Source organism: Acanthochromis polyacanthus, chromosome 14 (assembly GCF_021347895.1).
Source record: "Acanthochromis polyacanthus isolate Apoly-LR-REF ecotype Palm Island chromosome 14, KAUST_Apoly_ChrSc, whole genome shotgun sequence".
In the NCBI taxonomy this organism is placed as follows: Eukaryota; Metazoa; Chordata; class Actinopteri; family Pomacentridae; genus Acanthochromis; species Acanthochromis polyacanthus.
The window spans coordinates 38,831,790-38,852,457 of NC_067126.1; the positions used below are offsets into that span (position 1 = coordinate 38,831,790).

The 20,668-nt window shown below is 42.3% G+C and overlaps 1 protein-coding gene across 5 annotated transcripts in view; it reads left to right on the plus strand.

Annotated features, from left to right (window-relative positions):
* il1rapl1a (interleukin 1 receptor accessory protein-like 1a) overlaps positions 1-20,668 on the plus strand; it is a 186,723-nt gene that overhangs the window by 115,251 nt on the left and 50,804 nt on the right. For all 5 annotated transcript variants that reach the window (XM_022197315.2, XM_022197316.2, XM_022197317.2 and 2 more), the window contains exon 6: positions 10,473-10,547. In XM_022197315.2, the coding sequence (XP_022053007.1) occupies positions 10,473-10,547 (75 nt within the window). The remainder of the gene's footprint in view (positions 1-10,472; positions 10,548-20,668) is intronic.

Consider the following 20,668-nt stretch of genomic DNA (forward strand, 5'->3'; position numbering starts at 1 on the left):
AACCAACTCTTCGTCTGCTGTTCTGTCCGCCATGACGGGGGTGTGAGTGTTGAGGCGGAAGCAAATGCCAGTGCACAAGTCTTGAAAGGCAGAAGAAGAATCTGTATTGTTATATATTTAAGCTCGCCTCGATTTTACAATTTGGCAAAATTTCAAATTGTCAGGTTTTAAAAACGCAAATTAATCGAATTACTTCAATTTATCGCCCAGCCCTATGTATAAAATAGAAAATAAGGCCAGAGCTGAAGCTGAACCTTGGAGTTGACTCCCTTAGAGATCTCCATAAAATGTGCTGCATAAACACACAGGATTTTACCTTCAAGGTAGTTCGTGAACCACTATTTAACCTTCGCACCCATTCTGATGTCACTGAGTGTGTATACTGTCATTTAATTGTTGCTAATTTAAATTGCATTGAATTCATTTTGATTTGGTTTAAGTCGATTACAACTTTCAGGTAATGTTTATGCTTGTCCATTGGTCAATTTATTCTCTTTGGATCACAAATGCATGCTGCAGTTCAACTTACATAAATTCAGTCTCGTATTGTACACATACGTGTATACACATTTACTGAAAGCTTCCCAAGGCCACGGGGAGTTGAATGACTGTAAGTGTAGATTTTTTGAATGTTTCTTCATAAGGATAGTAGAGAAAAAAGACACATATTTCAGGAGTTCAGAGTATTATTGGTATCAAGTAAAGATGAAATGATGCTGTTTTGCCATAACACCATATTTGCATTTATTCAGTTACAGCATTTTATCTCAAGGCTGACAGTGACGCATCATCTCGCAGAGTGTATTGCACAGTTCTGCTTTTTATTCTAACAATGTAAAACATGAGTGTTCTGGTGTTTTAGTTGTTTAGCCCTGAAGATCAGAATAAAGGAATGGATGATGGCATTCTTGTAATCAAAGGGAACAAATACAGCCTGGATCGGTCTCACTTTGTCTTACACAGCCTCACTCAAATAGTAAAATACTCAAAATGATCAAATATACATGTTAAGAAGAGTACAGTAACATTTGTGTATGACAACACAGACAACTGGGTACATTTATCACAGACTTATTATCACAGATGAGGGGCAACAGTGGATTCGGGGAGCTGCTGAGGTTGCTGTGGAGACGGGTCAAAGGGAGCTGATGGAGCAGATGGCAGTGAGGTGACCCTGCAGGCTGCCTATCTGTTCTTCTGTTACTTCATGTAAATCTCAGCCCTATATATGTCGCCGCAGGTAGCCTACTGGCACTACCAATGTGTTTACACACCTGGACCGACCTGAGGCTGCTATACAGTGCGGCAGACCTATGCACACACCCTTCCAGTGGGATTTTACACTATGCATGCTGCTTGTAATGTGCCAGGACTGTGTTAATCCTGTCCCTCAGGTGTGTATCCACCTGCTTTGGCTCTCTCCTGCGGTTGACTGGGTTAGCCTGCTCTGACAGAGTAACAGAATGGATACTAGACCACTAGGGCTTCCCTCTGAATTGCCCACAGAGATCGACGCTGATTAGGAGCTAATCCTCTGTCACTGCCGACCACCATTCCCGGATGTTTTGATGGTCAGATTCTGTCTTGTCTGAAAGCGTGTTTTTTTCTCTTCCTGCGTGTGTCACATGTCTACCTTGTTGATTCCCCTCTACGCCTATCTGCATAAGCTCCACAGGGGCGTATTTTGTGTACGTTTTCCTCTTTCATTTAGTAGAAACAGCTTCTTTATCATCACTCCACCTCTGGGTTTTGTTATCTGAGGCCGACAGGAAGGTGTGTGTGCACTGTTTGAGTGAATGTCTGTTAGACGGAGCACACGTTTTTGCGAGGGTGTGTGCGAATAGAGCATGTGTTTGCATGAGCTTGTGTGAAGCACCAGGGTGTATGCTGAGGTTGCATACTGGCAGACATAAGCACTGGCCTGCATTATTGAATACATACACGCCGTCTGTGAGCCGCGCCCTAATGGAAGAACAGTGTAGTGTGCACTCTACCCATTGGGAAACATTAAAGTTCACACTGATATTATCCAAGATACACTGCGCAGACACTCGGATACGGTACAAGCTGCCAGGGAGATGCAGGGGCACAAGCTGGGTTGAGTGCAGAAGAAAAGAGGCTGAGAAAAGAAACTGGCGAGACTTACTGAAAGGTAAAAAAGAGTATGGTGGGGCCAATTGTGGGACAGTGACTAATGGATGAAAAGATGACAGTGGGGAAGAGAGGGCCACACTCTTGGTGAGACAGAATGAAAGAAAATATCAGTTTTTGTTACAGCGAGAGGTTAAGAGCAGAGCAGATCAAAGACAGATGAAAAGAGCGTCATGTTGTGCTCACAGAGGGGACAAAACAGGCTATGCTAAGCTACACCCTCACAGATTGTTGATATGTTGATACTTCATCTGCAATATGGCTGAGGCCAGCATCTGGGCAGATTTTCATTGTAAGCACAAGGATCTTCTCCCTATGAAGTGCTCCTCCGTTGCTCTTTGTTTTCCTCTTCTGTCCTTACATCCTCCACTCCTTTGTCTCCTCTTGCATTGTCTTTTCCCTCATATTGTCTTCATTTTTGTTTCTTTCCACTTCATAGTGCATCAAGGTCTCAGCAGAGCCCTCATTAGATGAACACAGACATGCCACTTGTGGTGTGTCCTCCCATGTATTAACACTCATCAGAAGCGCACAAATCCACTCATGATCCACTTGTATGTATCCTGACCGGCACATGCCTCTCTTTTTTTTTTCCCCTCTATGTTTGCTAGATGTCTTCCTGTCTTCTCCTCCAGCGCATTCACATGAACACAAGTGCTGCGACAGACACTTGCAAGGGTTTTGCAGATGTGCTTGCCAAGTTTGCACACAGACACAGCTCCCTCCTGTGCTCACTCTGGTGGGTTCATTAGGTTTTCGGATGCTGTTGTCATATAGCTATACGGTACGTTCAAAGATTAAAACATGGTTTGAACTCTGCCTTGTGAGTCTTGCCCCAAGTGCCAGTTATTTGGCATAGAGCATCTGGCAAGTGAAAGGCTGGAACAGTCACTTCTCATACTGTAACACAACAGAGTGCAACACACCATATGTGTCACACATCCCTATGGACCGCTAGGAGAGATGATTGGGCAAGTTGTGTGTGTGTGCTATGTGGCGGGGGTTGTGTTTGTGTGTGCATGTAGAGAGATTGCAGTTGTTAGACCGGTTTTGCTGGTGTTGTATCTGCTTTATCAGTGTAATTACTTTCACTTGATTAAATTAAATCTAGAAGTAAAGTCATTGTTGTCCTTTCAACAATGAAGCCAAACCTGCTCAGTACTTTTTTTCTCAATACACTTCATGAATGGAAGGATAAATTGAGTCCATGCATGTGTTTTTGTTTTTTCTGCTCAACTCCGAAGCACAAGGGAGACCATTAAATCTTGAAGTTACCTCTGACTCCCCTCTCGCCTCGCCTCACCATCCCCACTTCTTTCTGCTCACTATTCTGTAAACAATAGATCCATAAAAACGCTCCTCATTCATTTCAAACCCACTTCACATTGCCTGACTGCTTAACCGAGCCTCTTACTGCAACGCAAGTTATTCTGTCGGCCTGTGTAAAATATAATCCTTGTTGAGTGTGTGGAAAAAACAAACAGCCTTAATGAGGTTGCTTTTTAAATACTACATAAAGTGTGAGAACACATTATTATAATGTGCGGAGGTGGATACTTCCTGAGCATTCATTTTTATTTCCACTAGCCTGACTCGAGAAGATTCTTTACTTAAGTGATGCTGAGTTATAGTAAAAGGCCTGTTAAAGTCTGCAGGGAGGGAGGGAGAGTAATCCCATACAGGGAGTTACCAGTGAGAGTATTGGATCCAGCAAGATCATTTATAAGGACCAAAGATCTGTGACCACACACGTAAGTACAAGTGTTCACATGTACATACAGCTGCTGAGAGGGCAGAATCATGGTAAACCTCTTGCAATCAATAATACTTTTTCTCCATCTGTTCTGTTCACTCTGTGTCTCTGTCACTGTTCCTGCCTTTGTCTTATCTCACTTCATCTCTCGGTTTCCTTCTTCAGTAAAATTCCTCTTTAATTGGCCTCCGTGTAGCACTTTTTAGGTAATGAAATTTTCAATGTGCTTCCTAATGGTTACTTAACATGATCTGGAAATGAGCAGGGAGCTGTCAGGATGGGACTTTTAATTTACTCTTTGTTCTTATTTCACAAAGATATGGATTATTGAGACGTCACAGCTGGAGCCGTGCTTTGAACGGTTTGATCGCTGCCATGTTTTATCATCAGATAGTCACTCTGAGAGCTGCTTAGTCAGAAAAGTTCAACCGGCCACTTGGCCAAAAGAGGCCAATTGTTCTCGCTTTCCTCAATGATAGCCATTTGACGCAGCCAGGGACTACGATTTCTGTTTAGTCATATTTGCAGGATGGGATGGGGAAAAAACACTCCTGTTGCTTTGATGTTGAAACATTTTAGCTGTGCCAGAAGCTGGGCTCTTAGAGAGCACCGGTGGATGGGTTGTGATGTGGTTCAGGATGAATATAGCTGCTTTTATTAGCTTCCTCTGGATGACACCAACCGGCTCCCTGCACAGCTTCTCTCATGTGGGAAATGGTCAGGTCTGGAATTGAATTCTGTATACTCTGAGGTGACTTTATAAGGGGAATCATACAGGACGGTTATTGCACCATCAGGAATGAAATGAAACTGGCTCAAAGGTGACAACAGTACAGGGGAAGGTCACTGTTAATATATGGTGATCTCCTGCAGTACAATATAGGAGTCTGCCAGCCGTAGAGGAGAACTGAGACTTTTCTATTCAAGCTTAGCAGTCCTGGGAGACTCACAAGGACTTTATGTTTGCTCAAGTTTCCTTCCTTCTATTTTTGCTTTTCTTCTCCGGCTTGACTGCCTTTGTTGGTTAGGAAAAAAATGCTGAAAACCTTTGGGAGCCAATTTTGTGGAACCAAAGGACAATGCAGGCCTCTATTCACCACTTCATGTATCTTTGGGTGTCCATGCGTGTATGTTTTTTCAATTTCCATCACTGTAAATGCACAAGTGCTGTGTCCATTGTATGCCTGTGTAATATGCACCCATATGCTGTGTATCGAAGTCATTTTTATATTTGATTCCTTCTCATTTTCACCTTTGTTAGCAATTTGCCAGCAGCTTATTTCTTCCCTGCAAATCCCCCTCACTCTGCCCCCCACAAATGGGACAAGCAACAGAAAAAAGCCCAATGATCCAAGTATCTCAGTTCCATCCTTAATTCATTAATTTGCTGTTTGCCTACAGTCGCTCACCCGGAATAATCCATCTGGAAAGTCCAGTGAGCTTTACCACCACCAAGCAGAAATGGGATTGTGGATGACTGATCACAAAGCTCACGTCCACAGAGTCTCATGCTGTGTTAATATATCCACATGTAGGCCGGCACACACATGCATACAAAGCTTGATTTAGTCCCTCTTCAAGAGCACTTAAAACCTGCTTCATGTGAAGCCATGTAGTTGCTTCATGCAGGCTGTCTTATGTCAAAGTATGTCAGGATTTGAAAATGTTGAAAAACACAAACCCTGGATGTTTTAGACACTGTTTGCTACTCTTTTCACGCTATCAGGCATGAGTCATGTGCCATGTGGATGAAAAGTTTTCAGAGATACTTTGTGTCACCTCCACAAATTAATTCAGCCTTGTTTGCTGCACAGAATAGACAATCCTTCTGCCCTGGGGGTACTCAGGCATCAACGTTTTATCGTGAATCACTGATCTCAGAGCATAAAATTTGCACAAGCATACCAGGTCAACCATTTCAGTTCCCTAAAGGCACAAATTCACCCAGGAGACATTTACTCTCTGCTCACGGATACCAGTGAGAAGACATTTGGTTTAGATCAGCTTTCATCAACTTTACCGAATTCTCTGACAAGCAAAGTTGGCGTTCTAGCAGCATTTTTTTGTAAACTGAAAATTGTTTCTCCTCCATATATGTAGGGGAGCGGTTGCTAAGAAGATAAAAGGAGATGTCCTGTAACTCATCTCTTCCAGTTCGCATGTTAAAGTGTGCTTTAATAAGACAATTGTGCTCAGTGGTTGGGACCGTGCCATGTGTGGCCATCTGTGTGAGCGGATGAATCAGAGATGAATTGTAAAAGCTCTTTTCAGGGACCCTGTGGAGTTTTTGGTGTAAACAAAAGTTGCGCGTTACTCCCAATGTGCCTTATGTGCATCTCACAGCTTTTCATGAAGCTCACCAGCCTTTCATTATGCTCCAAAGTCAAGGAAATAAAATGCAAGTCGAAGGATGAAAGCTGAAGGTTTCCCCTCGCAAAAACGGAGGCGACGACGATCATGATGAGGCTCAACCCACATGTATGGAGCTGCACACAGCGAGTCTACAAGCTCACTTGTGTGCATTTTTAAAGAAATAGCTACATCAACACGGCATGGCTTTGAGAATTCTTTTCGGTATCTACTTGTTTTAGTGGAATAGTGGCATTGCTGACAGGAGTGTGCATCGTGTCACTCGTGGGCATGGGTTAGTGTGCATCCTTGTGCATGTGGGAATCAAAGATGAAGCTCAATAGCCCCACGAGAGGTTGAAATTTCTACAGGAAGACTTAAAACATCTGCAAACAGAACCTACAACCATCACAACACAAATCTGACCCACATCTTCTCAAATCATCTTTGGGCCAAGAGTTATTCATCTTTCAGGTTTTGTTGAAATCTGCTGTTCAACGAGCTAATAGGCACACAGGTGTGTAAAAGCTGAGTTTACCCTTGAAAATGGTGCACACAATTCAAAAGGTCTCCCAGAATCTCTTTTTGTGAAGCTCACCAGCCTTTCTTTATGCTAACAGCTCAGATATATTTGCATGTTTAATTACCTTTTTATGCCTCTGGTCGCTTGATTCCAGACTTCACCTGGTAATAGCAAGCAGAGGCTCTTTCCCTTTTGTTCGGAGTTGCTCGCAGTCCTTCACATTTAAAATGGTGTCCCCCTCCCCAACCGTGATAATTGATGTATTTCCCATAAAGGAGGGGTAATTAAGATAATGAGATTTTCGGAAGCAAGTGTGGCATGCCAAAATGAGGGGGAGCGTGTTTCGTGACTGGTTCACTTTAGCTTTTATCACTTTTTTTCCCCATTCATTCCACCAGCTCTACTTCTCTGTCTACTGATGTCTGCCTCCTCCTATCTGTGCTCTTCTTTCCACATCTGCTTCCCCTCTCCTGTCCCGTGCACAGCTTGTCCTCATTTGTTTGCCCAGTGCATAATTAGCTATAGGATCACCCATTGTGTAATTATGTATAGCAGTTTGATATGCAATTAAAATTGTATCAGTATCCAGTGTAATTTGTGCTATGTGATTACCTATTAACAGTGCAAACAGTTGTGCCTAAAAGCCCGTGACCGCCCCTCTCATAAATGTCACTGTGCTGCTGTCAGTATTTGCATACACACAGGTGCTACATCTGAGCAAAGAAAAAAAAAGAAATAGTATTCAGATTAGCACATAATACACGTTCAAATTTAGGCTTGTCTGGATTCACACGAACACTTCTTCCTGGTCGCTTCAGTAATTGTTAAATATGTCATTATGAAGCCATAAACCAAGCACTTTACAAGACCGTGCACTTTACTTGAGACTAGACTTTACTCTACTGAATTACTTAACACGGCAAGATTACATAGCTTGTTCCTCTCAAATGCAGACACCAAAACAGAGGAGGGCTTTCAAACGACTTGTTAGTGCACTGTTATTATAAGGCTAAAGAAGAGGGCGTGTGAGGACACTCTAAGAGAACATCTTAATGAAAGAAACAATCTGGCCTGAATAAAGCAAGCTCACAAATTCTAGGAGCTGGTTTAGAAAGTACAGAAGTAGTTCTTACCTCCTTAGTGGATACTAAAGAATGCAATATGAGTGATGGTTTGCATCTGCATCTCTGTGCACTGGAGTGTACCATATGGTTAAAGGTTGTACCCTTCCTAGCTGACTTCCTATAAAGATATACTGTCTGAATAAAAACATTTGGATCACTCTATGAAGAGACAAACACAATAAATATCAAACCTGTTTTAGTTCAGTAAACGGTAAATCTTCATCACCAGCTGCATAATCACTGTAATATAATCAGAATGGTCGAGCTCTGCATTCATTTCAGTGTAGAAGAAGAAACTCCAAGGCCTATGATATCAAACATGTCATGCCTGCTAGCGGAGAAATGGGGATTATAATGTGCTTAATATTCTGCAGTTTTTCCTCATGATGCAATAGCAGAGCAACAAAAAAATGTCTCATAGGTTTTAATGGATCACCAAATATACTAGATTCAGACAAAGAAAGAGTATGTGCGTGACTTGAGAGTTTCTCTTTTCCCATAAAGAGGAGCACAGATCACAATTCATAATTATTGAAGAATAAGTGAGTTTATGACTGACTGGTCTTATTAGTTCCTACTATGCTGATGTTTGCCATCAAGCACTTATTCTTATTTTTTCCACATAGATAAGGTCTGAGATCCAGATCTATTTAAGTGCAACACACCAACATAAATACAAACAATTGCTATAGTGATTTTTTTTCTATCATTTTGTTTAATTCAGCTAGCACTACATGCATTTAGCGAGACAGCATGGTGGCTTGACATGGTGAGAGAAGTGGCACAGTTTAAGTGTCTTGCACCCTGGCATAGAAGGTGTGATTTCCAGGTTAGTGGCACTGGTCTGAGCATACACTGGATGAGCCACTGCTGTTAGAGCACCTGAGCTGGACTGTGGGAGATTCAGTTCATTTTTCTCTTTTGTCTTTTCTTCTGTATGTTGCATTTTCCTTGACATGGAAACTTACTAGTGTACATTACTGCTCATGTTTATGGTATGTTATCACTTATGTCACTGTAGTGAAAATAGTTGGTCCGAAGTTGATGCGCTCACAGAAACTGACAGCGTCGCAAGAAAACATGTTTTTATTTATCCCAAAAACAAAAACATCACATGGTCTGTAGAAACTTGCAGCATGAACTCTGAAGGTTGCATAACTCATAGCTTCATGTGCGGTGTTAAAAATACAAGAAGAGCCTTGAGCTCTTTGGTTTATGCATATGTTGAAGGCCCATACCACCCTAATGCCCACGGCAAAGCAACCTTAACGATAGTGACAAATTCTGTTCATGATCCCATTGCCAACATGTAGAACCCCTCATTTGCTATGGAGGCCGTGTAGCATCCGAGAGTAGCTGTGCTAAGCACATTATAATTTTAAAGGTAGAGTGTGAAACTTTAACATATAGATTAACATCCATTGCATTGAATTTTTGGGGAACAAAAGCTCACACAATCTGTCTGTTTCTTGCAGTATAGTGGAGACATTCAATTGTGATGCATTTTTTAAATTACTTGATTTTGGAAGAGAGGAGCAACCATGGCAATGAAAATGGAGTAGGCGACTACAGCTAGGAGTGTGGCAAAGGGTGGCGGATAAACCCAGGTAGCATCTAAGAAAAGCTTTTGATGTTCCAGATATTAAAGAAACTTGTGTTCAGAGGAAGAATTAGTTTTAAAAAGAAAGGTAGTTGGCCCAGCACACCTAAAAAGCATGTACCAACAGTGTAATTACTCTCATTGCCAGAAGGGGGAGACAAACATTCCACACTCCAGCTTTAAATGTGTGACTATTTAGGTGTAAAAGCATTGCTGCAAAAAACAAACAAGGACAAATGCAGAGGTTGTTTTAATCATTGCAGCAGATAAGTGCCTTATGATGAAGACATTTAACATGAAAACATGCTCCATTATATCCATTTCTTGTTGCTCTTCACTAATGCACATACAAGATCCTCTTTGTGTTCTCTTAACCCTCAAGTCCTAAAGAGTACAGCCTCTCATGCAGAACACACAAATGCTTTTAACAACAATAAAACTGCTGCCTGTTCCAGCGGTCCCCAGAGGAAAGACTTGAGCAGCAGGTCTGACATCCACCGTATGGATGATTAGCATCATTACTGCATCAGCTGCTCCCTCTCACTCAGACACACTCCTTGATGGCTCTTCAAATATCTAACGCTTATGCAGATTAAATGGTGGCATGTTCTTGGCAAAGTAGTGATTCATTTATGATTAGAAGAAGGTCGGATAAATGGAATCCGAGGTACGGAGACGACAGACAGCTTTGTGGCCACAAAGATGCAAAGAATGAGTTAGAAAGAGGAATGAAAACAGAGTGGATGAGCATTTATTTATTCAGAGGAATGTAGAAAAGACAAGTAAGGGAGTAGTAAAAATAAGATTGTTTCCGCTGAAATGCTAACAAATCTCTGTAAGGCACAGAGGAACACTGAGTACAGACTAAAAATAGCTCCATCAGAAATCCTCACTATCCTTCAAAAACATTTTGTTGTCTTGCTGGTTTGTCTTGGATCTTATTTAAAATGCGTCTCTTTTTTCCCTTTTCAGCTCCTTTGACCGACAAGCCGCCAAAGATCCTGTTTCCCTCGGAAAGCAAGATTACCAACATGGAGCTGCAGCTAGGTAAGATCATCATGGGATTTCCTCCAACTGCAGTCAGTGATATCTGTCATTTCCAAAAGACAGGAGAGGGATGACTTTACAAATCTTATCCAACACACCTGCGGGTGTTGAATGCAGATCGATCATGGCACTTTAATTTGCTGGAGAAATAGCAAAAGAGGAAAAAAAAGCAGTTGTAAAAAACGGCTCCCATATATGCAAATGGTGGGTGCTAATGTCCCCAAGGCTGTTTTGTCAACAATGAAGAGCCCATATGGTGCCAGGGTTCCATACGCTGACTCGCCACATGGAGAGGCGGCCTCTTTCTGTCGCCGTTGTTTGTCTTGTTTGACGTGGGGTCACGACAGGCCTACCATGTGTCCATGTGTGCGTGAGGGAGTATACGAGTATGGCTTGTTTGTTTGGTTTTCTTTCTCTTTTTTTTCTAGTGACAGCATATTGCTTGATTTCTGGGCACAGTCCGCTGTCCACATGGTGCTTGGTGCTCCATGAATGGCTAATGCGTCTGTCATGGTGAAGTCGATCAGACAAGACTGAGAGGTCTGGAAAGCAGAGAGGGATTGGAAGAGTATGTGACAGAAAAGACAGGGCAGGGACAAAGACAAAGAAGGTGCAATGATTCACTGAGCGGTTTCCTTTTGTCTTCAATCTGATGCTACTGGAATGCAGGTAGTTCATTTAAAATGCCGCCACGGTTGGCTGATCAAGAGTGAAAAATTGCTGCTGTTGATAAACTGACAGGCACAGCCTCACATGTCAGCCGACTCACACCCATGCATGAACAGGTTGCACAATGCGGGGCCCTTCAGCTATTTGTGTCGTTTGTCTCTATCCTGATTCCGCTGAGATTTTCAGGAAAGGCTTTGCATCTCCCTTAAAACTGTCTAGCAATTATTTAGAGCTTCACTGTCAGTTGTTTATGTTGTGTTTTCTGTGTGAGAAAGTGTTTTTGTGGAGGTCTGCTCTCGTGCGTGCGTTAAGGACAGGTGCACATTCATAAAACTTCAAGGTTTTGTGCAGCAGAAGTTGAAATATCCTCATTTTTGCACCCTGGCTCATGCTCCAAAAACACTGGATTCACATTTAACATGCTTCATTCCAATAATGTTTGTCTCCTAGCTCAAGGCAGGATAGACTTAACAAACTCATTCCAAGGTTATAGAAGATACTGCTCAACTATTTTCACTGATTAATTGGCACACTGATCCTCCTAGATATGTAAAATCCACCTGTAATGTTACACTTCACAAGGGTTTTTGCACTGCCGTCTGCAAAAGATAGCAAAGCAGACTGGCCGAGAAAGGAAATCTATGTGCGATGTCGTGAAGTGAGCCCCCTCCACACCCAGACTCATCCATAGCACAGAGGTAAATATTTTACAGTCGGGCTCCATTTTGTGAGCAGAAAAGTTGTCTCTCCCTCCAGACGGGAAGTTCTCTTTTATTTAGCTTTATTTATTTATTCTCTTCTTCCTTAATATTTGTTGAGCCATGCCCTAAGCAGCTTTATGGAGCAACGTGGCAGATTTATGGTGGCCAGAACGTGCACAGAAAGAGGCCGGTCCCTTATGGCAAGTGGGAAATAGGGAGAGGGAGAGGGAAAAAAAAAGAAGACGGGGGATCCAGTGGAGGCCGGTGGATGGGCAGTAAAATCAGAGCCGTAAGCAGAGAGATAAATCTGCAACACTGCCGGGAAGCACAGACCCACTTTATCTCCTCTGCCGCTGCGACCGGTGCAGGTCTCATACAGCCTCCATCACGGCGAGCTTTGCACAACACACACACGCGCATAAATAAAACACATATTTTACATAAACTCTCTCTAGCAGAGACGTAGTGGAAAGTCGAAGAGGATGATGCAGAGATTAGAGCACAAAAGAGCATGAAAAAGAATGAAACTGAAAGCGAGGAACTGATGAGAGGCATCAGAGTGGCCGCGTACGCAGGAGGGGGGTCTGAGAGAAGAGAGGCTTGTTGAGAGGGACGCACAATGGGGAAGCAGAGACAGGGTTTTAGGCTGTTTGTCTCCGAGGAGGGTTTAGTTGGAGTCAAGCTTCCCCTTCTCTTCTCAGGTATCCTTGGATGTCTGTGCCAGCTTGTCCCTTTTCTGCTGAGGGGGCCAAAAATCCCACAGCTACAGATTGTCACTCAGGACTACATACATTAAACCCCAATGCCACCATAAAATAATGGTGTGTGTGTGCTGCTCTCACCACAGATCTCTGCTTCAGGGCTCAACGAGTCCTCAGGGAGGGTGCAAGCTGCTGAAAGTCGGCCCGTTTTGCGTCACAAATATTGCTTTTGGACAACTTGACATTTGGCTGCAGCTCCTAAAGGAGACAACATCAAGGTTGTGTAGGATGGTTGGATTTTGTCAGTAGCCGTGCAGTTATTCTTTCTGCCAGATTTACTGCTGTCCCCCAGTGGTGAGTTGGTGAAGTCCATTTCCAATTCATCTGGAAGAGGAGGATGATTCATATTGCTGGGTTTTTAAAATCTGGGGTTGGTGAGAGGGAAACACGCACACAGTTGCAGTATGTGGCATTTTATACTTAACACAGACTTTCAAAGAGAAACTGACACACAGAGCTTGGTGTTGATTCCCTCGGGATGATTTGTCATGGATTCATCGTCCCGGGGGGGTTGGGGGTTAGGTTGAGGGATTCAGCTCACGCTTACGCAGCACTCCACTTTGAGCATCCCTCTTTCTCTCCCTTCTCATCACACACACAAACATACACCGCCCGGCGTGGTTAGGTCACACACACACTCGCAGCACAGTCCTCGGGAACCGTGGGATAATTGTAACTGATAGAGGATTTTACTGTCCCCCAAAGCCAGCAGATGGGTGCACTCTTGTGGAAAGGAATTAGAATCCATTATTTCAAAGAGCAGGACCCAACAGCAGAGGATGGGCGGCGGGAGGGAGGCGACTCTTATACCTACTTCACTTCACCGTGAGCGGCATAGACTCATGCACACACACACACACACACACACACACACACACACACATGCTCTCACAGTGCGCACAGTCAGTGGTGGATGGATGGGTAATAGACTGACACTGAAAGATGCTGACGTTTCCAATTTAGCAAGTGATGCAGCAGTATGTTGCTGAAAAGCTCAGAGAAACAGACAGACGGTGTGGACGTCCATCTCCTTCAGTCGTGATTTGGAGACATTTCTCTCATGGTTTTATTTGGTTTAGTGGATTGACTGTCCAACAAAAGCAATGCAATGTGGTTTGCAGTGAGTTATGAGGAAAGAGTCGATGGAACGAGTAAGTCTTAAATAAACTGTGTCAACTTATTGTGCAATTAGAAGCTTTGATACTTTAGTAATCTTCTAGCACCCATGACAACTGCAATACCACATGGTCTGGGATGGATGGATGGATGGATGGATGGATAACTTTTGGTGGCTTCTGGATGCTAATTTGAGCAATGGGGCCTGAACTTATGAAGCTTTATTAGTTTATTATTTGGTTTCAGTTTCTTTGAGTTGCCATGGAAAGACAATGACATTCGTCATAGCGTTCTGGTAAAAGATGTCCAACGTCTTGCTGCACACAGTGATACACCTAAGCTCAGCCTCAACATTGCATTTCCAGTTTAGTCTGTGGTCCATGTGCAGATGCTTGTATTCCTCCACCTCTTCTCCCAGGATCAAGATAATGTTCAGCTTAGTCCTTGTCCTCCTAAAGTCCACAACCATCTCCTCCATTTTGGTCACATTTAGGAGAACGTTTCAAAGCAGTACACCGTTTCTGTCCCCTGTCCTCCAGCCTCACACCCCATAACTGCAGAATCCTTTCAGAGTTTCTGCTAAAAACAGGACACTAAGCTGTGTTGGAAATCTGAAGTAAACATGGGTAAGACAAAGAGTGAAGATACAGAATTAAAATACTTTTACTATGACTCATTCTAGCTTCCATATCAAAAATAAACTTGTGTGCTTTAAAGGAGGGTATTTTCCTAATTTTGTGTCATGTTGCTATGACTACTATGCGTCTATGACACATTAATCTCACTTAGCCTCTTATTCTAGTACATTCTGTGGAACAAAATGGTCTGGTTGTTCCTAAGTTTCATTCTGCTTCAGAGGGAAAAACACACTTTGTATTTGTCTACTAATCACAATTGTCTTGGGCGGAGCTAAACGAATAATTCAGGCTTGATGTTTTCTCAAAATAGCACAAGGAACGTTTGCATGCAGATGAGACGACCACTGTATATAAAAAATTATAGATAATCCACAGAATAGAGAGAGATTTTCATTGTGGAAGTTTCCTGGCTCAGAGGTTGTTGTTGCTGTTTCCTGCAGTGAAGTGGATTTTGAATATGGTAGCATGCAGAGAAGAAAAGGGACTTTATTCACAACAGATTGTTCATATCTACCAAAAAATGCTTGGTTTGCTCCACGATTAGCTTCACTAAACTGTCTGTTTTTGGTTTATTGATGTGCTTACTACTTTCCTTGGCTGATTAAACTCATGTGACTGAGATATGAGTACATAAAAGCTACAATGAAGCAGCGAGGAATACTAGCAATGCCCAAAGGCAATATTTTGTGTTTTTCCTACTAGAAAGTCCTTCACAAATTTTCATTTTTACCTGAAGTACCATTCAATATAAAGCTGCTAACACATACTATATAACATCTTCCTTCTTCTCATTCATGTCAAACCCTTCGTCACATCCTTGCTCTCACTCTTTCTCAGTCTGTTTGTACAAACTTGTTTCCCTTCCCTCTCTTCTCTTGTCACTTCCTAACCTGCTCACCTCTGCTTTTTGTTTTGGTGAATCCCTCAGATCTCTACAGTAGTGAGGACATTCCTCAGCATGAACACCTCGTCCTGACAACAAACATGTCAGCTTTCCTCAGAAAAGGGTGAAATTGAAATTGACATTGCCTGGAGAGTTACTAAAGGTCAAGGCAGAGTCACTTCATTAAATTACTCTCCGTCTCTTTCTATGTCTCTTTCAGTCTGTATCTGACACACACACACACACACACACACACACACACACACACACACACACACACACACACACGTGAACACACACATGCATGAACACGAATCCTAGACACACTCCATTCCCTTACATTAACGCAGCATCTTTGACAGTTCCTGTCACTCCCTCTCACCTCAGTTTCCATCACAATTCTTTTTTCAGCTTGCATGGAAATGGAAGTATCTGTAAAAAAAAAAAAAAAAAAAAAAGCACAGTGATATCAGTTGTGGATTTCCATTTTTAAATCACATTTAATACAATAGAATCTGTTGTGAGAAGAACTGAGCAAGCAATGGTGGAAGAAGTCGTCATATCCTTTTTTTTTTTTTAAGCAAAAGTAACAATACCGCCAAATAGCCTGTTACAAATAAAAACCTGACAATACAAAACATGCTCATACTGTTCCTTTTCAGAATAATACACATTATAATATTAGATTCTAACTGTTGATGAGTGAATATGTATTTCAATTAAAATGTTGAATCTGGTAAATTTGGAGTCCTTTGTATGCTGCTAGGTAGCTTATGATTGAACTGAAACTCACCAGTGGGTTTGAAAGGCGTGTTTTCTTTTTCTTTTTTTGAGAAATGAATTGAATAGTTGGATTTCTAATTTTCCCAAAACTGCTCACCATTCTGCTGAGGAAATAACCAAATCTAAGCATAAAATTATAGTTTTTTTAAAATCAAGATCACTTTATTTTACATATTTCATTTAGAACTTTACACAAAATAAAGAGTCCTCTTTAACCAGACTGTAAAAAACAAAAAATTCTGCATTCTTGAACACAGCAGTGATTTCATTAGAGATTCAGCTGCAACCAGCAGTCATATGACAACGACTTGTGGACTTTTCAGCTGAACTGGGTTGAACTGCAGGCTGTGTTTACACAGAGCAGATAGGAGACAAGAATGGAAGCAAATTAAATACGTAAATAACAAACTTCCTACGGTATAACAAGCCTCCACTTTTAGTTTCCCTAGTAGCATCTTTGTAACACCTTTGAGCATTTGGAAAAATATTGTACCTACATGTTACCTGTAGATTTTTAACGTTTTGTAGAATAAATAATAGTTTTTTAATCACCTTTTTTTTGCTAATGTTTAATGTTATATGGCATTTTAACTGAGTTATGCAGCACAGAACGTATTTTGAATTTTTTCTACTTCTAATTATGGTTAGAACTCAAGATGCAGAACTTGGTGTTACACTGAAATGGAGTAAACGGTGATTAAAAATGGGACAGGAGCAAAACAGACACTCAGAAATTGCTTTGGGTAGATAGGGTTGATATATAATAAAGCATAAGATTTCATTTGTTCAAAGTAATTTGTTTTTAATTTAAATAATATAGTAACTAAAGCTATCAGATAAATATAATGGAGTTAACAGGGCCAAGTCCCACCTGTTGTATTTGAGAATACCTATATAGTAGCAGACCAAAAAATGCTTCAATAAAGTACTGCGATACTGCACTAAAGTACAGTACTTGACTAAATGTATTTAGTTGCTTTCTGTCACTGTGCAGAGGAACGGTATATCTGTTTCTGAGAAGAAGGGCTGCAAAGCCTCTTCCAAACTGGCTGTCTTTTGTTAATTTTTTTTGTGATAAATGACATATTTATATTCTAACACAGAGGAGAGAAATCACACACAGAGAGCCCTTAAAGGTCACACTGCACATACGTCATTGTACTCGGTTGCGGTCCCACAGTGACCCAGCGTTAAGTAACCCGCGGTGACCGGTTTGGTAACTAGTGTGTCAGCGAAACAAAGCTAAATGTTTAAGTGTGAACGGTCGTCATTAATCACTGCGTCTGGGCCTGAGAGCAGGAGACTGCAGCATGATAAATGAACTAACAGCGCCTCTACACATGCCTAACAGGAAAGAGAGGGAGGAAGGCAGGGAAATGAGAAAACATACAAAGGCAAAGACAGAAGCAGCGACACATAGCATGCAATAAAGTCCAACATGACACCCCGCTGTGCATCACATACAGTGGTTAGTTTATTGCTGCCTTGAAATTATCATAGACTGTATATAAAGATGGACGTAGCATCTGTCTCCAGAATTGAAGCCCACCCGGAAGTGTCAAAAACTTGCAATATCATGCCGTCCGCTAGGGTTGGCTCCAAAAAGCTTTTGCTCCATAGACCCCAATTCATTTTGGAGAAAATAAAATTTAATAGACTGATGTTCTACAGCTCAGGATTTTTTTCCCGTTAGTTTTCATGGTCAAAATGAGAGATCAGGTGGCCGATCTTAAAATAAATCAATACTGAATTTTAAATAAATCGTTAAAGTTGGCGGATCCAGGGGGCGTGGCTATACTTGATAGACAGTCCCATTGACTGGTCCTGCCCTAGTTGCTCTCCGGTCCAGTCTGTTTGATGACGCTTTTTACGTCACTGGCTCCAAAAAATCCAAAATGGCGACCAGGAAGTGGCAAAATCCGGGCTTCATTTTCTCGGCGTTGAAACCAACGGGTGACGTCACGGTTAGTTCATGCCTGGAAATTACTCACCACAGCCAGTGAGTCCATAAGAAGATGCACTGTTTTAGCTGTTTTAGCGACATTGTTTTAGTCGATGTTTTTATCAGAAACACGTTTGTTTTGTTAATTTGGAGGCCGTCAGTGAGAAAAGGCTGTCTGGCCTTCTTCCCTGTGTATGATTTTACCCATTTAGTGCAGTAGTCTCAAATAAAGAAAAACTTTTCTAGTGACAGACTGTCTTCTGTGAGTCATATTTTCAATTTATATCCCACTTAAGCTGCAGCAGATTGTTGCATTTTCCTAAGATGTGGTCAAATGTGTGTTTCCATTCGAAATGCGCAGACTTGTCTACATTCTTTTAGCTCCATGTTGCTTCTAAATGCTTTTATTTGTGCTCACCAAAAATGTATGGCACTAAGAATAATGACAAATAATGAAAGTATCTGCTCCTGTATTGTAGCACGTAGAGACAGAATAATTACAAACACAAATATGACTGACAACTGTTGGATGAACCTCAATAATATGAGAAAATGCAGCTTTTTCAAGACTTGTTTGCTTTGTCTTTCTGTGATATTTTTGGACACAAACACACAACGAGCAACACACACAGCCTGTGTGTTCTGGTTGTCTGTCAGCTGATTGCGTGCCGCAGCCCTTGCAAGTGCTGCTTTGGAGATGTGAGGCAGTGTGAGAGGACAGATCAGTCGCTTTTTGTTTCTAATTGTGTTGTCAGCTCCATAAGGTCCACCCCCCAACAAGGGCAACAGATGTGCTTCCTCCCTGTCTGGCCTGAGCTCTGCTTTCTGCTCACTGTCAGCGTGTGTGTTCGCTCAGTCTGTCAGTGGTGTGTTTGTGCACGCGTGTATGTGTTTATACGTGTGTGCCGGTGTTTTTACCACAACCATTACCCAGGCCTTTGCGAGCACTTGCGTTAAATCAGTCACCGGTAAGAGTTTCTCCATGTTTAAGTCAAGAGATGTCTTTAAAGGGAGGCGATTTAGGTAATGGTAGCTTTTACCTCATCTCCTTCTGATGCTGCAGCTCACTGACAGGTAATCAAAGAAAAGGAGAACTCACTCATCTCTGCATCACACTGTAATTGATACAACAAGGGCAGACAGGAGGAGGAGACGGATATAACGAGACCTGTCTCCTTTTTAGAGCGTTTTTTCTTCCAGAAACTGTCCTTTTGTTATTTTCTTCCACTCGCTACCACTTCTGTTGGTGGCAAAAGCCGGAGGTCAGTGGACATCACCTAAGAGAGCAACTTGAAAAACAGACCCACATCAATAGAATTCTGCGAAAATTAAGTGATTGACCAAATGAGCAGGAAGAGACGGATTTACAGTAACGAGAAAAGATGGAGGGAGGATGAAGAAGTGAGAAAATAACGACAAGGATGGGGGTGAGAAAGAGGGGGAAGGAAGGGGGGAGGGGGAGCTGGCACTGGAATGACATGCATGAACAGCAAAGCGAGCAGGGAAAAGGCGGCTTTGCCATTCACTTTGAAGCTTGCTCTACTTCTGTCTCTCTTACGTAACAGAAAAATGAAGAAAAACAAGTGCCAAAAAACTAGGCAGGGTGGAGAGAGGAAGAGAGGGAAAAAAAAAGGAGGCAAGACAGAACTTCTAAACTTCAGGGCTCTGATGTTTCCGGCGAGCGAGTAGCTGTATTTGGACGATGGAGTTAGTCACCACGCTGCACCAAAGCTTTGGTGTTGAGTGAGGGGTAAAAAGAGTTAGCAGAAGGAGAGGGAGATCAGTCAGTGGTGTGAAGAGAGACAAGACAGGAGGGTTGAGAGGAGGCGGTCGGACAGGGAAAGATAAGGAGACAGAGGAGGAGGGATAAACGGAGAGGAGAGGAGAGGAGAGGGACCACACTGAGCATCTGAACCCCAGAGAGCTATACAGTAACTCTCCTTCTCTCCTTCTCTTCTCGTCCGTCTTACATAAACGGATCTCTCCATTCTCGTTGCTGACAAGTATTTGGAGACCAGCTGAGGCCCACCAAAGAAAAACCTCTGGCTGGAGGCCACGGCTTCACCCGGCGACGAGGAGCGCTCCTGCACTTTAGCTATCACCTCTGTTACCGTTGCCCTCTTTCTGCTCTACTTTTGCTTTTTTATGACAATCAATCTTCATGATGTCACCATCGCCCACGGCAGTGAATGTTGCTATGGAGATCAGTAGATCTGCACTGAACTACCGCCTTAGGGAGAGTGTATGCGAGCTTCCACTCCCATGCATGTGTGCGTGCATCTTTCTGTGTCTGTGCACACGGTTCATCTTTAATTGCCATCTGCAATCTGCATCCTGAACGCAGTCAGTAATTCGAAAGGCCCAGCATGTGGTAAATAGCTCAGACTCATTTACAAGTGTGTTAATGGACTTTCTCTGTCTTCGTCTTTCTTGTTTCCCTTTCACCCCCCCCCCAGCTCTCCTCCTCTGCCAATCTTTTATCCATCCCCTCCCAGTCGCACATGTAGATATAAATACACCGCAGAGCAGAGCAACGGACACAGTATAGAAGTGGTTTTGTGCACAATTTGCATAATTTTATGAATAAACACAGAGGAGGATAATTATCTTCAATTTTGTCATTACTGT